This window comes from Pristiophorus japonicus, chromosome 9, assembly GCF_044704955.1.
Source record: "Pristiophorus japonicus isolate sPriJap1 chromosome 9, sPriJap1.hap1, whole genome shotgun sequence".
In the NCBI taxonomy this organism is placed as follows: Eukaryota; Metazoa; Chordata; class Chondrichthyes; family Pristiophoridae; genus Pristiophorus; species Pristiophorus japonicus.
The window spans coordinates 23,159,550-23,172,272 of NC_091985.1; the positions used below are offsets into that span (position 1 = coordinate 23,159,550).

General features: G+C 44.8%; 1 protein-coding gene across 7 annotated transcripts in view; it reads left to right on the top strand.

The window, feature by feature from the left end:
- Positions 1-12,394, top strand: part of fam120b (family with sequence similarity 120 member B) — a 112,002-nt gene extending 99,608 nt beyond the window's left edge. For all 7 annotated transcript variants that reach the window (XM_070889152.1, XM_070889157.1, XM_070889158.1 and 4 more), the window contains 2 exons: positions 2,542-2,599; positions 12,175-12,394. In XM_070889152.1, the coding sequence (XP_070745253.1) occupies positions 2,542-2,599; positions 12,175-12,214 (98 nt within the window). In that variant the 3' untranslated portion in view covers positions 12,215-12,394. The remainder of the gene's footprint in view (positions 1-2,541; positions 2,600-12,174) is intronic.
- The last annotated feature ends 329 nt before the right edge of the window (positions 12,395-12,723 follow it).

Below are 12,723 nucleotides of genomic sequence, written 5' to 3' on the forward strand. Positions count from 1 at the left end.
TGTCATGCATTTGCCCACTCACCTAACCTGTCCAAGTCACCTTGCAGCCTCTTAGCATCCTCCTCACAGCTCACACCGCCACCCAGTTTAGTGTCATCTGCAAACTTGGAGATATTACACTCAATCCCTTCATCCAAGTCATTAATGTATATTGTAAATAGCTGGGTTCCCAGCACTGAGCCCTGCGGTACCCCACTAGTCATTGCCTGCCATTCTGAAAAGGACCCGTTTATCCCGACTCTCTGCTTCCTGACTTCCAACCAGTTCTCTATCCGCGTCAATACATTACCCCCAATACCATGTGCTTTAATTTTGCACACCAATCTCTTGTGTGGGACCTTGTCAAAAGCCTTTTGAAAGTCCAAATACACCACATCCACTGGTTCTCCCTTGTCCACTCTACTAGTTACATCCTCAAAAAATTCTAGAAGATTTCTCAAGCATGATTTCCTTTTCATAATTCCATGTTGGCTTGGACCGATCCTGTCATTGATTTCCAAATGCGCTGTTATTTCATCTTTAATAATTGATTCCAACATTTTCCCCACTACTGATGTCAGGCTAACCAATCTACAATTACCCGTTTTCTCTCTCCCTCCTTTTTTAAAAAGTGGTGTTACATTAGCTACCCTCCAGTCCATAGGAACTGATCCAGAGTCGATAGACTGTTGTAAAATGATCACCAATGCATCCACTATTTCTAGGGCCACTTCCTTAAGTACTCTGGGATGTAGACTATCAGGCCCCAGGAATTTATCGGCCTTCAATCCCATCAATTTCCCTAACACAATTTCCCGCCTATTAAGGATATTCTTCAGTTCCTCCTTCTCACTCGACCCTCGGTCCCCTAGTACTTCCGGAAGGTTATTTGTGTCTTCCTTCATGAACACGGAACCAAAGTATTTGTTCAACTGGTCTGCCAATTCTTTGTTCCCCGTTATAAATTCACCTGAATCTGACTGCAAGGGACCTACGTTTGTCTTCACTAATCTTTTCCTCTTCACATATCTATAGAAGCTTTTTCAGTCAGTGTTTATGTTCCTGGCAAGCTTCCTCTCGTACACTATTTTTCCCCTTCTAATTAAACCCTTTGTCCGCCTCTGCTGAATTCTAAATTTCTCCCAGTCCTCAGGTTTGTTGCTTTTTCTGGCCAATTTATATGCCTCTTCCTTGGATTTAACACTATCCTTACTTTCCCTTGTTAGCCATGGTTGAGCCACCTTCCCCGTTTTATTTTTACTCCAGACAGGGATGTACAATTGTTGAAGTTCATCCATGTGATCTTTAAATGTTTGCCATTGCCTATCCACCGTCAACCCTTTAAGTATCACTTGCCCGTCTATTCTAGCCAATTCACGTCTCATACCATCGAAGTTACCTTTCCTTAAGTTCAGGACCCTAGTCTCTGAATTAACTGTGTCACTCTCCATCTTAATAAAGAATTCTACCATATTGTGGTCACTCTTCCCCAAGGGGCCTCGAACAACAAGATTACGAATTAGTCCTTTCTCATTACACATCGCCCAGTCTAGGATGGCCAGCTCTCTAGTTGGTTCCTCGACATATTGGTCTGGAAAACCATCCCTAATACACTCCAGGAAATCATCCTTCTCTGTATTGCCACCAGTTTGGTTAGCCCAGTCTATATGTAGATTAAAGTCACCCATGATAACTGCTGTACCTTTATTGCATGCATCCCTAATTTCTTGTTTGATGCTGTCTCCAATCTCACTACTACTGTTTGGTGGTCTGTACACAACTCCCACTGGCGTTTTCTGCTCTTTGGTATTCCGCAGCTCCACCCATACAGATTCCACATCATCCAAGCTAATGTCCTTCCTTACTATTGTGTTAATTTCCTCTTTAACCAGCAACGCTACCCCACCTCCTTTTCCTTTCTGTCTATCCTTCCTGAATGTTGAATACCCCTGGATGTTGAGTTCCCAGCCTTGGTCACCCTGGAGCCATATCTACGTGATGCCAATTATATCATATTCATTAATTGCTGCTTGTGCAGTTAATTTGTCCACCTTATTCCGAATACTTCTCACATTGAGGCACAGAGCCTTCAAACTTGTCTTTTTAACAAACTTTGCACTTTTAGAATTTTGCTGCAATGTGTCCCTTTTTGATTTTTGCCTTGGGTTTCTCTGCCCTCCACTTTTACTTTTCTTCTTTCTATCTTTTGCTTTTGCCCCATTCTACTTCCCTCTGTCTCCCTGCATAGGTTCCCATCCCCCTGCCATGAAAGAACTTGTATTTATACCGCGGCTTTCACAACCTCAGACGTCCCAGGGCGCTTTACAGGCGATCAATATTATCGGAGGTGCTGTGGGGTTCAAGTTGTAAGGAGGTCACGGTACTTAATTGCCTGTAAAGCGCTTTAGGACGTCTGAGGTCGTGAGAGGCGCTATGTAAATGCAAGTTCTTTTTATTTTGTACTGATTGACGAAAGTGATTTAAGATGCAGTAGGTAGCACACACAAGAATTGAACACGCTCATTGTGAGTTTTATGTAACCTGCTTATCTATCTATTTCAGGTGGTGGACCTCAACCAAGTCGGGGACCCCACAACAGGAGACCACAGCTCGCTCCGCGGTGAGTGGAATCAGTCGCTACTTTCAAGTGACGCTCTCTTTGTCAAGTTGCATTTACAGAAACTACGCAGCGGCGGCCTGTTAAACACGAGAAGCACTCAATAATCATTCCCACCTCATAATCTGTTTGGCCCCTCAGTTAGATCGCCGAGAGGAGACTTTATAATATCGCAAGGCTATGGAGAAAGAGCAGGGGAGTGGGACTAATTGGATTGCTCTTTCAAAGAGCCAGCACAGACACGATGGACTGAATGGCCTCATTCAGTGTTGTAAGATTCTATGATTCTATTCTATAAGACCACATTAGTAAATTGCATAGATATGGCTAACCCTGAAGAGTACTTTTAAGGTGCTTCAGGATACTAGAAGAGGGAGGAGGCGGCGTGGATCAAAACTGGTGAAAGGAGAGTTTAGAACACATGCCAGAAGAACTTTACGCAAAGGGTGATCAACATTGGGAATGGTATTTTTGGTAGGGTATTGGAAGTGAAAACCTTAGACGCATTCAAGAGTCAAGATGCTACGATGAAGGAAATGTAGACCTCTGATTCTGGATGGATGAGCTCAGGTGTGCTGAATGGCCCCTCCCTCCCAAGTTTATTTTATGATCTACAATCTGCATTCATGGTTGGGATCTGAAGCTCGGGCCATCCAGTTCTTGGTGATCAATAAATTGCATATTCTATTTAAATGCTCCAATCCTTTCTAAATTTAATAAGTAACTGTTGTACAGTTTTCTGTAGTATTGATGTGCTTTACATTTCTCTGGGTTTACTCAAAGTGTCCACTTTGTCCTTGATGGCTCAGCAAGTTTATCCAGTGAGAAGCTGAGCCACACAGACCAGAAAACATAGGAAACATAAATGGGTAGAGCTGCAGAACACCAAAGGGCAAAAAAACGTTAGCTGGAGTTGTGTACAGACCTCCAAACAGTAGTAGTGATGTTGGGGAGGGCATCAAACAGGAAATTAGGGGTGCATGCAATAAAGGTGCAGCAGTTATAATGGGTGACTTTAATATGCACATAGATTGGGCTAGCCAAACTGGAAGCAATACGGTGGAGGAGAATTTCCTGGAGTGCATAAGGGATGGTTTTCTAGACCAATATGTCGAGGAACCAACTAGGGGGGAGGCCATCTTAGACTGGGTGTTGTGTAATGAGAGAGGATTAATTAGCAATCTCATTGTGCGAGGCCCCTTGGGGAAGAGTGACCATAATATAGTGGAATTCTGCATTAGGATGGAGAATGAAACAGTTAATTCAGAGACCATGGTCCAGAACTTAAAGAAGGGTAACTTTGAAGGTATGAGGCGTGAATTGGCTAGGATAGATTGGCGAATGATACTTAAGGGGTTGACTATGGATGGGCAATGGCAGACATTTAGAGACCGCATGGATGAATTACAACATTTGTACATTCCTGTCTGGCGTAAAAATAAAAAAGGGAAGGTGGCTCAACCGTGGCTATCTAGGGAAATCAGGGATAGTATTAAAGCCAAGGAAGTGGCATACAAATTGGCCAGAAATAGCAGCGAACCCGGGGACTGGGAGAAATTTGGAACTCAGCAGAGGAGGACAAAGGGTTTGATTAGGGCAGGGAAAATGGAGTACGAGAAGAAGCTTGCAGGGAACATTAAGGCGGATTGCAAAAGTTTCTATAGGTATGTAAAGAAAAAAAGGTTAGTAAAGACAAACGTAGGTCCCCTGCAGTCAGAATCAGGGGAAGTCATAACGGGGAACAAAGAAATGGCAGACCAATTGAACAAGTACTTTGGTTCGGTATTCACTAAGGAGGACACAAACAACCTTCCGGATATAAAAGGGGTCAGAGGGTCTAGTAAGGAGGAGTAACTGAGGGAAATCTTTATTAGTCGGGAAATTGTGTTGGGGAAATTGATGGGATTGAAGGCCGATAAATCCCCAGGGCCTGATGGACTGCATCCCAGAGTACTTAAGAAGGTGGCCTTGGAAATAGTGGATGCATTGACAGTCATTTTCCAACATTCCATTGACTCTGGATCAGTTCCTATCGAGTGGAGGGTAGCCAATGTAACCCCACTTTTTAAAAAAGGAGGGAGAGAGAAAACACGGAATTATAGACCGGTCAGCCTGACCTCAGTAGTGGGTAAAATGATGGAATCAATTATTAAGGATGTCATAGCAGCGCATTTGGAAAATGGTGACATGATAGGTCCAAGTCAGCATGGATTTGTGAAAGGGAAATCATGCTTGACAAATTTTCTGGAATTTTTTGAGGATGTTTCCAGTAAAGTGGACAAAGGAGAACCAGTTGATGTGGTATATTTGGACTTTCAGAAGGCTTTCGACAAGGTCCCACACAAGAGATTAATGTGCAAAGTTAAAGCACATGGGATTGGGGGTAGTGTGCTGACGTGGATTGAGAACTGGTTGTCAGACAGGAAGCAAAGAGTAGGAGTAAATGGGTACTTTTCAGAATGGCAGGCAGTGACTAGTGGGGTACCGTAAGGTTCTGTGCTGGGGCCCCAGCTGTTTACATTGTACATTAATGATTTAGACGAGGGGATTAAATGTAGTATCTCCAAATTTGCAGATGACACTAAGTTGGGTGGCAGTGTGAGCTGCGAGGAGGATGCTATGAGGCTGCAGAGTGACTTGGATAGGTTAGGTGAGTCTGCAAATGAATGGCAGATGAAGTATAATGTGGATAAATGTGAGGTTATCCACTTTGGTGGTAAAAACAGAGAGACAGACTATTATCTGAATGGTGACAGATTAGGAAAAGGGAAGGTGCAACGAGACCTGGGTGTCATGGTACATCAGTCATTGAAGGTTGGCATGCAGGTACAGCAGGCGGTTAAGAAAGCAAATGGCATGTTGGCCTTCATAGCGAGGGGATTTGAGTACATGGGCAGGGAGGTGTTGCTACAGTTGTACAGGGCCTTGGTGAGGCCACACCTGGAGTATTGTGTACAGTTTTGGTCTCCTAACTTGAGGAAGGACATTCTTGCTATTGAGGGAGTGCAGCGAAGATTCACCAGACTGATTCCCGGGATGGTGGGACTGACCTATCAAGAAAGACTGGATCAACTGGGCTTGTATTCACTGGAGCTCAGAAGAATGAGAGGGGACCTCATAGAAACGTTTAAAATTCTGATGGGTTTCGACAGGTTAGATGCAGGAAGAATGTTCCCAATGTTGGGGAAGTCCAGAACCAGGGGTCACAGTCTAAGGATAAGTGGTAAGCCATTTAGGACTGAGATGAGGAGAAACTTCTTCACCCAGAGAGTGGTGAACCTGTGGAATTCTCTACCACAGAAAGTAGTTGAGGCCAATTCACTAAATATATTCAAAAGGGAGTTAGATGAAGTCCTTACTACTCGGGGGATCAAGGGGTATGGCGAGAAAGCAGGAAGGGGGTACTGAAGTTTCATGTTCAGCCATGAACTCATTGAATGGCGGTGCAGGCTAGAAGGGCTGAATGGCCTGCTCCTGCACCTATTTTCTATGTTTCTATGTTTCTATGTTTCTATGTAGGAGCATGAGTAGGCAATTTGGCCCCTCGAGCCTGCTGATCTGATCATGGACTCGGGTCCACTTCCCTGCCCGCTCCCCAGAACTCTTTATTCCCTTATTGTTCAAAAATCTATCTCCGCCTTAAATATAGGATGTGCTTATTTGTACTGCCAAAATGGCCACCATGCTCCACCTTTTGTCTATGATAGGTCACCTTGGAGGATAAGCCACACCCTGAAGTTTCACTGGAATGTGTAACTGGAACTGCCCATCCCAAGGTCTCACTGACTTTGCAAATTGTAACTCGATCCACTTTGACTTCCTGAAGCGACAGAAGACACAGCTCCTCAGAAGACAGCGAGGATCAGCCAAATTGCCTTACCCAGTCCAAGTACATGCCTCCCCCAGCCAAAGTGCCTTACCCCAGTCCAAGTATATGCCTCCCCCAGCCAAAGTGCCTTACCCCAGTCCAAGTACATGCCTCCCCCAGCCAAAGTGCCTTACCCCAGTCCAAGTACATGCCTCCCCCAGCCAAAGTGCCTTACCCAGTCCAAGTACATGCCTCCCCCAGCCAAAGTGTCTTACTCTAGGTCCTGTTTCTCTGGAGGGAATGATTCGGGCTGGGACGGAGGGATGGGGGGAGCTTGATGGGACGGGGCTTGTTGCATGTCTGTCATAAAAAGTGCAGTACAAATAGTTACATCGTTAAATATGTTCAGTGACCCAGCCTCCACAATTCTCCGGGGCAGAGAATTCCACAGATTTACAACCCTCTGAGAAGAAATTCCTCCTCATCTCAGTTTTAAATGGGCAGCTCCTTATTCTGAGACTATGTCCCCTAGTTTTAGTTTCCCCTATGAGTGGAAATATCCTTCCTGCATCCACCTTGTCGAGCCCCCTCATCATCTTATATGTTTCGATAAGATCACCTCTCATTTTTCTGTACTCCAATGAGTATAGGCCCAACCTACTCAACCTATCTTCATAAGTCAACCCCTTCATCTCCAGAATCAACCTAGTGAACCTTCTCTGAACTGCCTCCAATGCAAGTATATCCTTCCTTAAATGCGGAGCCCAAAACTGTATGCAGTACTCTAGGTGTGGCCTCACCGATACCCTGAACAGTTGTAGCCGGACTTCTCTACTTTTATACTCTAGCCCCCTTGCAATAAAGGCCAACATTCCATTTGCCTTCCTGATTACTTGCTGTATCTGCATACTAACTTTTTGTGTTTCATACACAAGGATCCCTAGGTCCCTCTGTACTGCAGCACTCTGCAATTTTTCTCCATTTAAATTATAATGTGCTTTTCTATTTTTTCTGCTCAAGTGGATAACCTCACATTTTCTTACGTTATACTCCATCTGACAAATGTGTGCCCACTCACTTAGCCTGTCTATATCCCTTTGCAAACTTCTTGTGTCCTCCTCACAATTTGCTCTCCCAGGTCCTAGGTTAATCCCAGTCTGTGCTGAGTTAGCTGATCTCCGCTGAGGTAACATGAAGGATGCTACAATGGACCCAGCGCCCTGGGTTTGGCAGTGGAAAGTCAACCAGGGTTCTCAATTCCGATCACTTTCACCGATGATCTCTGCTGGATGTGTGGGTACAGGGTCAGAGTCCATTGTGATGGCCCCTTCAGTTGAATATCCTGCCAACACTCTGTCAATGCTCACACATAAGGAATGGCCAGGTGGGCGAGGTACCAGAGAACGACTGTGCAACCATACACATAGCAAGGAATCACTAGCTTTAGGAAAGGAGGGAAGAGAATTGGCAAGAAAAATATTTTTAAAGAAAGAGAAACAGAGTACACAACAAGACAGGATGGGTTATGAAAAGTATGCTGCGGATATTTCGGCAGTGTAATGATTTTTTTTCAGTTTTCGGACTTCCCCTCCCATTATATGTCGTGGTTTATACAAAACCCATTGCTTCTATTAACCAGTCTGTGTGTTAAGAGAGATGTTCCTAGGTCTGCTCCCAGACGCACTAGATCACTTGGCACAGCAAATATCGGGAAATCGAGCTGGTCAGAGTGTATTCCTGTAACAAAGCCTGCCCAATTGTCCTCTGTATGATTCAGCACCAAGTGGAACGTTTTCCTAACATTTTGTCAAATAAATAAATGGTTTGGGGAATCATGTTCGGCGGTCTCAGAAACATCTACAGGTGATGTGAACTGACCTCAGATCATTTCACCGCCCTCGACAGGGTTCAGAGACAATTCCGGGTAGCAGGAGTTTAAATTTGGAGGAAAGGCTAAGGAAAGTTGGGGCTTGTTTTCTTCGGAAAAGAGAAAGGTGGTCTAATTGAAAATTCACCACTGACTCATTGAGATGGCAGGCTCTGTAATGAACACACAATGTCATGAATTCTCTGCCCCCAAAAGCGCTGGATACTGGGACAATTGGAGCTTCCAAGACTGAGATCGATAGATTTTTGTAGGGTGAGGGTATCGCGGGATATGGAGCAAAGGCAGTTGAGGTACAGAATCAGCCATGATCAGATTGAATGGCGGATGCAGGCTGAATGGCCTCCTCCTGTTCCTAATGTTCAATGCTTGTAGCTCCGCAGTGCTGTGCGATCGCTGGAGGTGAGCCCTTGCATCCTTTGGTGCTCGTCACTAAAGGTGCTGTGGGTGTGTGGTTGGCTTTGGGAGAGGATTATCGAATGGTTGGCTCTCTTGGATCAGCGGTGCCTGCCAATTCTGCCAGCGGAAACAACAGAGATGGGTGCTGCTGGAGAGGAGTGAGGTGGGTGGGTGGGAGCGTCACAGCACGCAAAGGTTTTCAGAGCAGTGGGTTCTTGGTTGCTCAGCAATGTCCATCATCCGCCAGAGTCATTCGCCTTCATTATGGTCCCAGCGTACACCATTGAATATACTGCAGTCAAAATAAATGATTCATAGAATTACGTACTCGAATTTACAGCACAGAAACAGGCCATTCAGCCCAATAGGTCCATGCCGGTGTTTATGCTCCACATGAGCCTCCTTCTGCCCCTCGTCACCTAACCCCATCAACATATTCCTTTCTCCCTCATGTGTTTATTGGGCTTCCCCTTAAATACTCCTTGTGGCAGCGAGTTCCACATTCTAACCACTCTGATTTCCCTTTTGGATTTATTAGTGACTTATTTTATATTTACGGCCCTTTCATCTTTATATTTGTACACTCCATCTGCAGCGTGAAAAACTAATGTTGCGGAGGCGTGTTTTAAAATAATTGTCGATTGCACCTCATAGTCAGCAGAAAATTCCTGCAGCTTTTTGTGACTGGCTGTCCAGTGGAAGGTCACTTTTCACTGCACGGCTGTGATTACGGACATAACTGGCAGGCCAGTCACATGTTTGGAATTCTCTTCTCCTGCTCGTTAAAAGTGGAATCTCTTTCCACGGTACTTTTGCTGATTTGTCGCCCTCATCTTTAGCATTGCATACGTGGAATGGCTGTTGTAATTACCCAGGGTGTATCTGTAACCACGTGGGATATCTGATGAAGTGACTCACTAGCTCCAAATTGGACTTGTGTTAAGATATGCAAAATTTGGGGTGGGGTGGTTTGTTTCAAACCGAGCACAAGCGAAACATTTTCAAATTGCTAAAAAAGAAATCTCGGGAGTGAATAGACCCTCTGAAAATTGAGCTCATCCAAAACTCTGCTGCCATGTCCTAACTCGCACCAAGTCCCACTCACCAATCACCCCTCTGCTCACTGACCTATTGGGACCTCGCTCCCAGTTAAGCAACGATTTTAAAATTCTCATCCTCATTTTCAGATCCCTCCCTGGCCTTGTCCCTCCCTATCTCTATAATCTCCTCCAGCCCCACAACTCTTGTGATATCTGCGTTCCTCTAATTCTGGTCTTTTGTACATCCCTGATTTTAATTGCTGCACCATTGGCAGCCTTGCCTTCAGCGGCCTAAACCCTAAGGTCTGGAATTTCCTCCCTAAACCCCGCCACCTCTCAAACTCTCGTTCCACCTTTAAGAGTCTCCTTAAAATCTACCTCGTTGTCTGCCCTAATATCTCCTTTTGTGGCTCGATGTCAAATTTTGTTTGATAACGCTCCCGTGAAGCACCTTGGGACATTTTACTGCGCTTAAGACAAGTTGTTGTTGATGGGTCTTTGACTTCAATGGGAAATAAAATTGGGCACGCTGTAAATGGCCAGCTGATTCGCCATGTGCTACTGATGAAATCCATTTCACGTCCCTCATCTCTACTGGTGTGAAGATCCACACACAAGCACTGCCATTAAATGTGATAGTACGGAGCTTGGTGACCACATGCCCTCCGCTAAACTCCCACATGAAGTATTTTGATATCTTTACCATGGATTTTCACTTCAAGATGGCATTGAGCATTTACAGTATTGAATTATTTGCATGGATAAGAATCTGTACACATTGAACCTTGGGCAAGTGAGTGCCCATCCTTGTATGAAACCTGCTCGAGATTTAGAAATGCATTTTGCTTTTCTGCTTCTGTCACGCCTCCAGGAATTCACCAGTGTCTTCAGGGTTCTTTCCCAACTCCAGTAAGGGTCCAGGAGATAGATATATCCTACAGTCTGAGTATCCCTGGTATTAAAGTGCACTCACACACAGGAGAAACCAAGGGCTCGACTCCTGTAGTGTTGCCCCAATGTGTGACACAAAGTTGAATCCAAGGGCATAAGTTGCCCCCATTCTACTTGCGCTTTGTCTAAAATAACATCGTCAGACAGAAGCACCATGTCAGCTATCTCTATATCATTCCAGTATTTCACGTGAAGGTTTTTCTGCCTGTTTTCTGCCTTCCACCTTTCCTGATGAAGTATGTTTGCACGAATAGTCTTCCATAAGTACCTTGTTCAAGTCATTGTTCTTTGCCTTTGAGTCTAGATAGTGAGTATCATCAGGCTATTTGACTGCAGGGTGCATCATACCCAAGCCTAATCCTGTCTTCACCCCCACATCCACACATGCGCAAATTCTAGCAGGGGGTCACTGGATAACAATCAGGAACAGGAATCCTGTTTCGATTGTTTACCCTCCTCCCATACCCAGGGGCACCTAGGTCAGTTAACTCAACACGAACTGGGGATCAAACCTGGAGCCTTCTGAGTACATTTACCAACTGGCCACTGTCACTGACACAGCTTTGAATGTTTCTTGCCGTGTGCAGATCCTATACTTTAATATCGTTTATGTGAATGCTGTAACCCCCTTCCACCTCACTATGAGGAGAGAGCTAAATGGTTAAAAAGAATTTGAGTTTGACACATATGCTTACCGCGAGTATACATCGTACCAATGAAGCTTTTGTGTTCCGTTAGCATTCAGTTCAGTGATGCAGTTTATGTTGATGCCACACTTACTTGTAAAATTGCACGCAGTATCTGCCCTGTCCTACAAAGCCCTGGCGCCCTCCTCACACCCATACACACCCTACAAGGGACACCCAGCATAGTCTTGTGGCATGACCATGCTGGGTGTCAGGCAGGTGGTGTCAAAGTGCATCAACTGCAAGCGCTCTGCTTGGAACTCCTACATGGCAAGCGAGCCCCAGGTGGGCAGAGGAAACGTTACAAGGACACCCTCAAAGCCTCCTTGATAAAATGCAACATCCCCACTGACACCTGGGAGTCCATGGCCAAAGACCGCCCTAAGTGGAGGAAGAGCATCTGAGTCTCGTCGCCGAGAGCATACAGAACTCAAGTACAGGCAGCGGAAAGAGAGTGCGGCAAACCAGTCCCACCCTCCCTTTCCTTCAACCACTGTCTGTCCCATCTGTGACCGAGACTGTAATTCCTGTATTGGACTGTTCAATCGCCTAAGAACTCACTTTTAGAGTGGAAGCAAGTCTTCCTCGATTTCGAGGGACTGCCTATGATGATGATCACCTAATCAATACTGGTGTCTGCAGCATTGACGGAATTAAAGGACTTGTCCAAATATTTTGAAGTGGATGAATAACGAACATGCATTGAGGTGACCGTGTGTAAAATAACTCTCATAATCACATCTGTGTTTATACAGATCTTTTTTGCAGTTTAAAGTTATAACCATTATTTTGTGTTTATATTTTTTTAGGTGGTCTGGATTTCAAGGTTCTCATCCTGGCTGGAATTAGTTGGATTTTGGAATTTTAAAGGCTGGAAAAAGCCATTTGATCTGAAGCAGGATGCCGCATTGATCTCTACTTGTTCAATACATAAACTATTGGAAACATCCTTCTAATTATTGACTTTGCATTTGAAATACTTTTTCTTGTACAAGTCTAGCAGAATATTAAATGATTTATAAAGCATGATAGAGACTTGGCCAATATCTCTGCAGGTTCATCCAGTTGAGTCGTACTGTCAGGAAGATTTGATCCCCAGTTAGTGCAGAATCAGCTGATCGCAGGCTGCAAATAGCTTCGACAACCCTACGACAGCCAGGGGGAAATCGGTCCAAGGTAGGCAGTCTTGATAGCTAGCTAGTGACCCCCTACTGGGAGAGCGTGTATGTGAACATTGAGAATATGATGAGGTTTCATTGTCTAAGGATATACTTAAGAGGCGGTACAACGAGGTTCACTAGATTGATTCCTGGGATGAGAGGGTTGTCCTATGAGGAGAGATTGAGTAAATTGGGCCT